The sequence below is a fragment of the Aotus nancymaae genome, unplaced genomic scaffold, assembly GCF_030222135.1.
Source record: "Aotus nancymaae isolate 86718 unplaced genomic scaffold, 86718_ANA_hifiasm-v0.15.2.pri h1tg000016l, whole genome shotgun sequence".
NCBI lineage: Eukaryota > Metazoa > Chordata > Mammalia > Primates > Aotidae > Aotus > Aotus nancymaae.
In genome coordinates, this window is record NW_026988428.1 from 29,248,712 (window position 1) to 29,261,329 (window position 12,618).

The following is a 12,618-nucleotide window of genomic DNA, read 5'->3' on the forward strand; positions in this document are numbered from 1 at the left end:
GGCATCTAAAAAAGAAAGGGAGTGTGACTCAGTGGCAGTGTTAACTTCTAAGTAGGAGGGATGCCTTTTTGGCCAGGTGTTGATGGGTGGCTAATGAGCTCTTCAAGGGAACCTGGCTCACTAACTGGCCAGTGTGAATTTGCACTCCTCAGGACTCCTGGATCACATCCCTTTTCTTGTTCCCTTCTCACTCTTTTTTGACATGACATCTTGCAGGGCTGCTTTGACCTTGATTTTCACAGCCTAAAGTCCAGGATGAGCCTTGCTTCTGGAGAGGTTTATGTGAGACAGGGTACCCTCTGGAAGGACATTTGGTCTAGAATTTCTTCAGAGTCACAAAGGATTCAGAAAATAGGATGTTTTCCTTGATCTGTGCGGCAAAGCTCTATGTCATCCCTCATGCCCAGGGATGAAGTGGTCAAATTATCTCGAATCATTAGTTTTTGTAACTGTTACAACACAATTGGCTTTTCAATTTCATTACTCACAAGTGCTTTACAGATTTACTCCACCTTATATCTAGATCTTTGTATGAAAAACTAATTGCCTCCTGGTCTCTGGGAACGGTAGATTTCCCAGATGATGCAGGAAAACCTTTTGGTCAGGCAATCAGATGTGGTTAGATCCTCCTCTGTGGAGAATTGCTATTTAATTTTAAGAGAAAGATAATTTGATAATTTGACTGAGTTAAACACGAGTCAAGGTTCCTACTTGTCTGGCACAAACCATCCTTAAACTATACTGCAGGCAGGAAACGCGTGTCTTTTGTAGACATAAATTTTCTTCCTGTTTGTAAATCTCTCCAGATGCTCTGTTTTGATTAAACAAGGATTGGGCCCTTATAAATTACTCAGATTTCTAGTGAGGGAAAGGAAGAGGCTGGAAATAACCAAATTACTTATCCTCTGTAGCCCTGGGCAAGGTAGGGGAAGGGGAGACAATAAGATTCACATGAACTTTTCCCTGACATGTTTTGCTCTATGTTATTTACATGCAATCCTGGTCCTTACCGCAAACATTGATGGAAAAAAAAAAGACTATTTATGGAAATACCCATGAAAGCCCATCTTGTTTTTCATTCCTCTTATTGTTCAAAAGGGCTAGAAGGTGATTTCCATTGCTAAGATTTCTGAGCCCAGCCCTGTGTAGATAAGAGTTCTAATTTTTCCTAGCAGCTGATGGGAAGTGCTTGTCTATGCCATGAAGCTGACATAAAGATCCTGCCTGGACAAGTTCATGTTTGGCACCTAAGAGGAAGCACAGGGTGACTTAAATAACCCTGGAAAGAGCTGTTAGTGCTTATACGCTAGGAGAACACCACCAACACAGGGTCCCTCAGGAAATTAGTAACCTGTATCTGGTTAGAAGCTAAACTGATCATGAACAAATTGCTAAGCTCTGTATGTAAATGAACAGTGGGCCCCAAGTACAGAAGTGGTCTTTGGTCTTTTCCTTTTGCAATTTTGGGCAGAGCCAGCATTGCAGATCCAGTGCTCTGTGTGGTTTATTGCATTTGAGTATTAAAAATGTGAGGGTAGAGATGGGGACATGGCTGCAACCACCCTCCTCTCCCAGCACACTCAGGACCCTCCCTGCCTGTCACCTCACTCTCATTATACCTTTCTCACTCAACAGGGCAGTAAAGAGCAGCTCCTCCCCTGGGAAAAGCCTGAGGCCCTGGTATGGCCCACAAGAACCTCTACCTTGGCTCTGTGAGAGTGTCTAGGATATGGTCAGCTGGCTTAACTCTATTTTTACTATAGGTACCAATTAAGAACTGAACTTTTGACTTATTCTTTGGAAGTAGTATATAGTAGTAAACATGAATTTCAGAATCAGACTAGAGGAGGAAGCAAATCTCAGTTCTGCTGCTGACTAGATATGTAATAACTTCACCTCACTAAAGCCTAAAATGGGATAGTAATATCTGCTCTCATAGGATGGCTATAAGAAGTAATTAAAACAATGTATGCCAAATGCTTAGCACAATATTTGATTATAGATATGCTCAATAAATAGTAGCTATTATTACTTCTCACCTTTTTTTCTTTTTTTGAGACAAGGTCTTGCTCTGTCACCCAGGTTGGAGTACAGTGTTATGATCACAGCTCACCACAGCCTCAAATTCCTGGGCTCAAGTGATCCTCCTGCATTGGCCTCCCAAGTGTTAGGATTACAGGCATGAGTGACCATCCCCCAGTCCCCTTTTCATCTTTTGAATCGCTTTAGCATGAGCCGTCACTGTTTCCTAATGAGATGCCTGTTCACGTGAGATTGAAGACACAGGCATTTGCCTGGCTGGCATCCTCTCGTTCAGCAGGGAGTACCAGACTCATGAATAGTGAGCCTGAGTGATCTTTGACAGAGACTACACGTTTCTAAGCAAACAGTCACTGCTCAGTAGAGAACATCTCATTTAATTTATGATGATTGTAACTAATTTATCACTCTCATTAGATTAAAATAAAAGCGCAGTTTTATTATTTAGCTCTGTGGGGTGTGTGTGTGTAAGATAATGCCACTGTAAATATCTGCTGAAAGCTCAGGCAATTAACCAAACCAAACAAAGTTTGGCTTTAAGACTATTTTGATTCTTTCAGAATATTCATGAAAAACTGAAAAAAAGGGAAACAAGGTCAACTCACAAAGTCTCTAGGCTGTGGAGCCCATCAAAGCATTTCTTTCCCAGGGAGTGGATTCTATTGTTATGGAGATGTCTGCAATAGAACATTACAGATAGTTAGGAAGGTACACTGCACATAGCAAACTTAACATTTTGACTGCTTAAATCCAAAGAAACTTATACTGAAGAATGCACTAATTATAAGAAGCTAACCTAAAAAAAAAAATACAAAAAACAAACAAAAAAAAATAAGAAGCTAACTTAAAATAAAAAGACTATATGCTGCATTCACTCATACCATAGATGATTCTATACCATAGAACTTAGAAGCCAGAGTTTTTTACCTTTTAGCTTTGGGACATCAGGGTGTGTATAATAATATGCGCAATATAATTCATGTAAGTAAGTTCAGGGTTCAAGGCTGTTTTTTTTAACTTTTAAGTTCAGGGGTGCATGTGCAGGTTTGCTACATAGGTAAACTTGTGTCATTGGGGTCTATTGTAAAGATTATTTCCTCACTCAGGTATTAAGCCTAGTACCCATTAGTTATTTTTCCTGATTCTCTCCATCCTCCCACCCTCCACCCTGTGATAGTCCCCAGTATGTGTTGTTCTTCTCTATGTGTCCATGTGTGCTCCCATCATTTAATTCCACTTCTAGGCAAGAACATTCAGTATTTGGTTTTCTCTTCCTGTGTTAGTTTGCTAAGGATGATGGCCTCCAGCTCCATCCATGTTCCTGCAAAGGACATGATCTTGTTCTTTTTTATGGCTGTATAGTATTCCATGGTGTATATGTACCACATTTTTTTCATTCAATCAATCATTGATGGGCATTTAAGTTGATTCTATGTTTTTGCTATTGTGAATAGTGCTTCAGTGAACATACACATACATGTATCTTTATAATAGAATGATTTATATTCCTTTGGGTATATACCCAGTAATGGGATTGCTGGGTCAAATGGTATTTCTGTCTTTTGATCTTAGAAGAGTTGCCACACTGTCTTCCACAATGGTTGAACTAATTTACATTCTCAAGGCATATTTTTAAGCATAGTTTGATCAGCATGGCTCTGAGGGGGGAGATGTAGGATGTTAAGCAGAGATACTGACCATCATTGACATCTGAAGGATAGATAGCAAGCACATTTCCTAATAAAGCTGAAGGTGTGTAATGGCTACCTTCCCAGGGCGGGGGCACAGGTCAACAGGAAACAATGATTTCAGTCACAGGCAATGATGATCAGATTTTTCTGCTGCCCAAGGCGATTAGTTATCTTGACACGATATTAGTGTGTACGATTATCATCTCTGGCTCAATTGGTAAGTCAGTTAGGTCAGAGCCAGTGAGAACAGCTGTGTACAACTGAAAACTGGACCAACTCCCAAAAGGATTGTAAAAAATGGGCTTAAGGAGGATAGAGTGAAAAAGTATAACTGGATCTCTGTTAATCCATTTCCTCTAGTGGAGGAAAAGAAATTAAAGCACATACCCAGTTTTTGGTGGGTCAGTAGCATCATCTTTCTATGTGAAATTCAGTGTAGAAATTTGTTAATATCATAAAAATTCTTTTCCTTCCATACTAAGATTTTTGTTCTAATAAATAAATTTTGGTTTTAGGTGACATTTATGTAACATTCATTGAGGATCTTCTACATGCAGCATATGAGGAAGGGGATTGAGGGATGAGTAAGATATTGGCCAGCCCTCAAAGGAGTTCATACTACAGTGCAAGAGACAGACATATCATCAAGTGGAATGATTGAAGGAAGCGGTGGGTCAGTGGGTGGGCATGGAGCAAAGAGAGAATTAGTGAGAAGAAGACTTCCTCATTGATTGGTTATTATATTATACATGTGGGGGTCATACTGCTACATTCTTAAAGAAAACTGATTATTTTTCAAACTGTTACTTGTTTGAGAATCATTTTTGATTCACTAAAATAACGAAATCTAGACATATGCCGGCAGGGGGTGGGGGGGATGCTGTGCAAATGTATAACATGCTATCCATTAAACCACCTGTGCAAAAATTACAACAGTGAGAAAAATATGACAGTGAAAGAGATCTGACCTAACCGACTCCATCTTGCCTTTAACATCCTAGCTGCCCTTGTCTATTCCTGGGCGTAGGCTGAACTAACTTTGGGAGGAATTTAGTTTATAGTTTAACTTTGAAGCAAAATGATAACAGTTTCTCTCCGAAATAAACTTGCTCTTTCCTTGGGACCAGACTGCCTTTGTAAAAGTAACAAATTAGCCACAGATTAGAAATTATGGTTTAGGAGTCATGCAGCCAGAGGCCATAAGACTCCTAACCTCCCTAGTTGCTCCTATGGATAACATCGCTATTGTAAAATCTAAGATCGGTGTTCAAGGTATTTATCAGACTGTGTATTCTGATAGATCAGCTGGAACCTCCCAGATGGGTTACCTGGCCCATCTGGTCTTAAGGACATCACCAAGGACTGACTCAGAGCATGAGGACAACTTCAACCCCCTATGATTTTATCCCTGATCCAAAAAATCAGCATTCCCCATTCCGCAGCTCCCTGCTAGCCAAACTGTTTAAAAAATTCTTGCCTCTGAATTTTCAGGGAGGCTGATTTGAGTAATAATAAAATTCTAGTATTCCATTTAGCTGGCTCTATGTGTGATAAACTTTTTTTTTTTATTTGAGACAGTCTTACTCTCTCACCCAGGCTGGAGTGCAATGGCACAATCTTGGCTCACTGCAACTTCAGCCTCATGAGTTCATGGGACCCGCCCACCTCAGCTTCCCCAGTAGCTGGGATTACAAGTGTGTGCCAACATGCCCAGCTAATTTTTGTATTTTTAGTAGAGGTGGGGTTTCACCATGTTGGCCAGGCTGGCCTTGAACTCCTGACCTCAAGTAATCCACCTGCCTTGGCCTCGCAAAGTGTTGGGATTACAGGCATGAGCCACTGTGCCTGGCCTTATGTGTTATTCTTTATTGCAATTCTCTAGTCTTGATAAATTGGCTTTGTTTGCGCAGTGGGGAAAAAGAACTCAATGGGCAGTTACATCATTTGTTCTCACTTCTCTTTCCTTGGTAAGGGTTCAAAAAGTTCTTATTAGATAATAAGAAGAATATCTTTCAATTTGACCTGAATTATCAATTATTTTTTAAACTAAGGAATTGTTATTAACTTAGGTTACTATACTAATTGTATAGTGTGGTGACTCCTTGTGCAATATGCAATGGGCTCCTCTAAGGTAGAGGCCATATTTCATTATCTTTGTATGCCCTGCCGTGCTTGGCACCTAGCAGGTACTTGAAGTGTTGTTTAAGTCATTTACACAATTGGAGCATTTATGTCATTTTGGGGAGGGACTCAGGAGGTTTTCCTCCCTTAAAATGTCCCCATTTAAGTTTGAAGAGCCAGCATTTTAAGGCCAAGGTCTTCCAGTGACTTTAGAAACTGTTAAAAGAGAGAGCAAAATCAATAAAACTTACAGAACTACCAAGCTGGAAAGGTTTCCAAAGGCATAGTCTGGTATGTGGTGTATTTTGTTCAGGGCCAAGGTCATGGCTTGCAATGCTGATAAACTTCTAAAGGCCTGGATGGGGATTTCTGTTAAAGCGTTGTCATCCAGCCACAGGTGCCTCAGGGAATGCAGGCCACTGAAACAGCTGGGCGGCACATAGCTGATGTGGTTAGCATCCAGACGCCTGTGGAACAAAGAAAGCAAGAATGGAAAAGAGAGCAAAGCCCAGGCAGAAGGTCAACTGCAGAAAATCCCTTCCCATGTATGACGGGCAAGAGTGGAACAGGGCTTGGGGTCCCCGGAAGCCCTGCCATCTGGAGCATTTCCTCTCTGGATGGGCTCTCCTTTCATTCATGTGTAGCCTGTTGCTTCCTAGGTCCTCTGGCTCTAAAATTCCATGGTACGATGATTCTCTTCCAGGATTGTAGGTAATGCTCTTTCATGCATGGAAGTGGCCTCCCCTGAGGTATGGAGTTTCAGTGTGATGATCTTTTAGTTTCTTTCTGACACTAGCATAGAGATACCCTTTTCCTCCTCCCACCCTAAGCCAAGGGAATTATCTTTGCTTTCCCTGATTGTTTTGAACATACTAAACATACTAGTCTATTAGTTTGTTCAGTAAGCTCTGGGAAAAGATTATTTCAGTATTTGAAGGAATTGAGTAATTTTTAAAAAAACTTTAAGTTCTGGGATACATGTGCAGAATGTGCAGGTTTGTTACATAGGTATACATGTGCCATGGTGGTTTGCTGCACCTGTCAACACGTCATCTAGGTTTTAAGCCCCTTGTGCATTAGATAGTTGTCTTGATGCTCTCTCTTCCCTTGCCCTCCACCCCCTAACAGGTCCTGGTGTGTGACGTTCCCCTCCCTGTGTCCATGTGTTCTCTTTGGAACTGAGTAATTTTTTAAAGACCATTAGAGACATGCCTCAGAGAGATGGCCTCTCCCTTTTTCTTAGGACAGCACTGGAAAGCCTGAAAACTGCCGGCTTTCTTGCTTATCCTAACCATTTGTGTGAAGCAGAGGTTTGTTTTTCTGACATTTTAAATGAATAATAAAATTAACAACTTTCCAGCTTTTGCTTCCTTTTCCCACACTCCATTTTTATCTGTTTTAAAATGGGGAAATACATCTAAAAATAAGTCTGGTTAATGAGCTGTTGCCACCTCAAAGCCAGCAGAGGGAGTGCATACATTTATTTTGCCCCAATCCAACACGAACAGTGGCTATAATTTAAAGGTTCTAACTTTTCTTATGGAAGCGACAAAAGTCACATCATTTGCAATTTTCTGTAAGATGCATGAATAATAGAACGACCATCACTCAAACTATGCTTCCAACAGCACTCACTTGTTTTTCCTAATCTGTTTTTAAGACCCACACATTTGCATTTTCAAAGGTAGGATTAAAAAAGAAGAAGAGTTGTATTTTAAGTGGCCCATGAATTAGGAAGGATTAGAAAATCACGAGTGGATTTTGAAAAATGTTTTCGGAAGCATTTAAGACTAAACAGATGCAGGAAGCACACCAGGATCACAAAATAATCCTCCGCAAACCAAAATTAAACAATTTAGAAATAAAATTCTTTGTTGGTAGGAAGTTCACCTCTATGGAAAGCAGCTTCCTCACTTGTGGCCATTATGCCACTTCAATCATCTTCTGATTCCTACTTCTACCGACTGAATGGGAACAAGTGATGCCTTAAAAGTCCTGACGTCTGGAGGACTTCTAATCCTCCAAGCTTTGTTAATAGCTGAGATAAGGTCACTTGGAACAAATTTTAAAAGTTGGGTGTCATAACCCATTTACAATTAAATTTCCAATAGAACAACTATCATTGTAGGCAACAGAAACACAGCTTTCAAACATCTTAAGGTTCTGTCAACAAATGGAGGCTGAAATGTTTAGAAAACTCAACACCATCTCTTTTTCCTTTCTTTAACAGCAATGTGCTTGGCTTAAGCTCAGATAAGGTATAATTTCATCAGGAGATAAAGAGGTGATTGCTTTTGTTTGATGAGAAGAAAAGCATACATGTAAACTCTTCTTAACTATTGCACTGATGAAAGGATAGACACTTTATAATGTGAGCTTCTTTGTTTTCGTTTATTGCCAGTTGTCTATGCATTGAACGTATGAGTGGTGGCTGGGTCTGGTGGCTCACACCTGTAATCCTAGCACTTTGGGAAGCCAAGGCAGGTGGATTACCTGAGGTTAGGAGTTCCAGACCTGCCTGGCCAAAATACGAAACCCCATCTCTATAAAAAGTACAAAAATAATTAGCTGGGCGTGGTGGTGCACATCTGTAGTTCCAGCTACTCAGGAGGCTGAGGCAGGAGAATCACTTGAACTCAGGAGGCAAAGGCTGCAGTGAGCTGAGATCACGTCACTGCACTCCAGCCTGGCCAACAGAGTGAGACTCTGTCTTAAAAAGAAAAAAAAAAAAAAAAAAAGAGAAAGTATGAGTAGCTTCTAAGAGTCTTGGGCTGGGCACAATGGTTCATGCCTGTAATCCCAGAACTTTGGGAGGCCAAGGTCAGGAGCTCAAAACCAGGCTGGCCAATATGGTGAAACCCCATCTCTATAAAAAATACAAAAATTTGATGAGTGTGATGGTGCATGCCTATAATTCCAGCTACTTGGGAGGCTGAGGCACAAGAATCACTTGAACCCAGGAGGTGGAGATTGCAGTGAGCCAAGATCTTGCCACTGCACTCCAGCCTGGGCAACAAAGTGAGGCTCTGTCTCAAAAAATAAAAAAAAATAAAAGTCTTGAAAATGACAAACCTTAAAGTTCACTGCAAACATTGGGATGCATTTATGGAAAAGGCTCTTGCAGCATGAAGTCATAGGATTGTCTTCTTTGGTATTTTATGTTGCTACCAAAGTTTCTGCTGTATCTTGAAGTGACCTGGGTATCAATTCCTAATTTTAATATATCCATTTCTCTGGACAGATATCTTTTATGAATCATGTTTCTTTTCCTCCCAGAAAAAAGGATGTAATCTGGCCTCCATGCTATTATCTTATACCAATTTGCTATCTGAAATGAAATGAGTAAGACAGGACAATTCTTTGGAGATTGAACACTCTAAATACTAATATTCCTAGATTTAAACTCAACAGCATAGACTTTCAGATGTTCCGAGTGAAGCATTTATGCATCTCTCTACTACAGTTTCTCCATATAAGAAGCTCTCAATAAATGATACTCCTTCTAAATGCAGTGTTTTAGAGTTCATATCTACCTGGCCTCTGTGGTCTAAACCTAATTCAGGTATATTGTTCACACTCAAAGGCATTATCTGATTTAACTTCCTCCTCCAGCTTTGTTAAGGAATAATTGACAAATAAAAATTGCATATATTTATGGTATACAATGTGATTTTTTGATATATGTATACATTGTAAAATGATTAAATCAAGCTAATTAATATATCCACCACTTCACATACTTAACATTTTTTTGTAGTGAGAACATTTAAGATCTAATCTATTAGCAATTTTCAAGTACACAATACATTATTATTAACTGTAGTCACCATGCCATACAATAGATCTTCAGAAGTTATTCATCCTGTCTAACTGAAGCTTTGTGGCCTTTCTCCAACATCTCCCAGACTCAGCCATTCCCACTCCCAGCCCCTGGCAGCCACTATTCTACACTCTGCTTCTATATCTGATTTACTCTTAGCAGAAGATCCCAAGGTTAAACCTGAGTATAGAATTAATTATCCAGTCACTCATACAGGTAGTTCTTCCAGAACAAGGGTAAGACTGTGGACAAAGCAGCTGACAGGGCAGTAAGTAAAGAAAGAGTTCATATTATATCAACCTGGTCTTTTCAGGCAGCTGAACGTTCTCTATTCATATGCTTGAAAAATGCAATATGTTAGCAGTGAGGTATAAGATAAACATTACTATCCAATACAAGAAGACATATACCTATAAAATATGGTTCCATAATGGACTTATTTTCAGTGGCAACAAAAATAATTATATTATATAGTTCTGGTTTTTAAGTTTTTCTTTGTTATTTCCATTTTGTGGAAGTCATAGGGTGTGTGTGTGTGTGTGGGCACCTTAGAATCCGTAAATTAGTGCAGAGATTTGGAATGGAAAGTACCAGGTTCCAGCCAGTTCTAGAAGCTGTATGACACTGGCCAAATTGACAGACCTCAGCTTTCACATACGTTAAATGGGGGTAACTCCTCTCTATCTTGTAGGATTGCTTTATGATTAAGAAAATAACACAGCAGGACTTTGTGAATATAAAGTACCTTGATGATTTTATATATTACTACATAAATTATTATATGAAGCTGGTTAATGCTTTGCATTTTTATCTTTTGATCATTGAAGCCATTCAGAAAAATAAAGGTAAATTCAAATTTTGCTTAAGCAAAAGTGGCTAGACCGAGTGCTAGATTGTCAGTGAATCTCAGTTCTGAGAAATGAAGGCTATTTCTTTCAACTCTCATAATGGAAATAATTTAGAGGTGCATGCAATTAGACTTATAGAAGTCACCCTTATTTTTCAGCCTTTAGTATTATTGCTACACACACACACACACACACACACACACACACAATGCAAGAGGGCAAATAGTTTTGTTTCTGATACATCATCGACTATAATATCTGCATTCTGAAGGTCAAAGAGAAGTGGTGACATTTTCAGAGAAAGTTTCTAGCAATGATCTTGGCATTTAAGCATCCATTGAAACTGTGGCAGAGGCAGTCCCAAACCTGTCTGCAGCTACGTACAGCAAAGTAAAACACTTTCAATAATGAGTGGCCTTGCCTTCATTCAAATAAAAGCTCTTAATTATGATCTTGAAATGCCATCTGAAAAGTGATTACTATATGGGAAATAGCACCCATTTTATGCTCCTTTCTGGGAGGGGCCTGTTACATATAGTTTATAGTATATATAATTTGCAGGTAAAACGAAAATGTTCCTTACTTCTTATGCCATCTACAACAACCTACATGATGGGCATATGGTAAATTGGAAAGTACACTGAATTAGGAAATTGAGACACAGATTTAACTCAAGACACTGTCATTTAATTCTGAGATTTGGGGGCATATTGATTTCTCTGTGGGTTAATGTTCACATGTATAAGGCAGGATCACATGTCACAGATTGCTTTGAGAATTAAATGAGGAAATATGAATGTGTTTAGTAAACGGTAAAAGTTTTACTGTTTAATGACAGGGTTTATTATTTGAGGAAAACCTTCAAATTCAGAAGTGGTATCATTTTTTTCCCTCTCTTAAAGTTTATTTTTTTCTTCCTGAAGTTTCTTGACCCTTTATCATTTCACATCTGTCTACGGGAGATTGCCATTTTCTTGCCATATGGGTTGGCGATTCTCTATTCACCATATGTTCTTTAATCTGTATGTTCAGCAGCTATGCTGCATGTTTTAATTAGTGTTATAGCAAGGTTTCCATCACAGAGAAAAGAGGATGCACCTCTTCTGTGTTAGGCCAGCAATAGAATAGCTGGTGTCCAAAAGGCTAAAATGGCTAAGGAAAAATATTGCAACATCTGGTGCAAGAACAGAGTTTTTATTAAGTGTGAGACTTTGCAATGTTTCTTAGAGGACTGTGACTGATGAGGAAGAGTCATGGCATGACTTTTGGATGTGTGTTGAAATCACTCCTTCTCTGGAGGGAGGGCTTGAGGTTGAAGACTCCACAATTACTCAAGAGGCTCTGCTGCTCAAGCTGCTTGGCCAAGAAGACTGTCTCTTATGGACTCAGTGGTTGCCTCTCCCACCACTGGACCTGGTCAAAACCACTAAGTTTACCCTGAGAGGCCTCAATAAATTTGAGTAAATAAAAGTAAGTGGAGTCTGGCTGATGTCACTCCCTGGTTTCTGGGCTACCTACCTATGAGAAATGGCTCATCCTCTCCCAGCAATCTTCAAGGTTAGCATAAAAATGTTTCTCTGAAATGGAGATGTTGTAGGCTTTCTGACCAGAGTCCCTCATAATACATGTGCTGTAGAAAGGTCACTCTAACAGAAGAGTGTAGGAGGGACTAGTGGGAAAGTACATGACCAAGGCAGTTGCAGTCATCAGGGTGAGAAAGATGAGTGCCTGAAAGAAGTGTGGAAATGGCGAGGAAGGGCCAACTATGAGGGATGTTAAATACGTGGGCCTGGCAGAACAGACTCCCCAGATGTGGCCAGAGAGGAAGGTGAGGAAGCTATGGTGATTTAGCGTTCTGGCCTGGGCAACTGGATGGATGGAGGCCACACAAGACCAGAGATGAATGTTACCCAGTATTAGGTAAAATAAAAATAAAACATAACTGCATGTTCACTGTGAGTGAGGTTCTGTCATATCAATGTGTCCTATCTGGCAAAGAGCTAGAAGGTACCAGGTAAACAATTAATCTTTTTTTTTTTTTGAGACCAGGTCTCACTCTGCTACCCAGGCTGGAGTACAATGGCCCAGTCTTGGCTCA

General features: G+C 39.8%; 1 protein-coding gene across 2 annotated transcripts in view; it reads right to left on the minus strand.

Annotated features, from left to right (window-relative positions):
- Window positions 1-12,618, minus strand: part of LGR5 (leucine rich repeat containing G protein-coupled receptor 5) — a 141,723-nt gene that overhangs the window by 25,045 nt on the left and 104,060 nt on the right. The window contains exons 5-6 of one of the 2 annotated variants that reach the window (XM_012441307.2): window positions 6,104-6,319; window positions 2,646-2,717 (exon numbers count right to left, since the gene is read on the minus strand). In XM_012441307.2, coding sequence (XP_012296730.2) covers window positions 2,646-2,717; window positions 6,104-6,319 — 288 coding nt within the window. The remainder of the gene's footprint in view (window positions 1-2,645; window positions 2,718-6,103; window positions 6,320-12,618) is intronic. The other variant, XM_012441308.2, reaches the window with a different exon arrangement.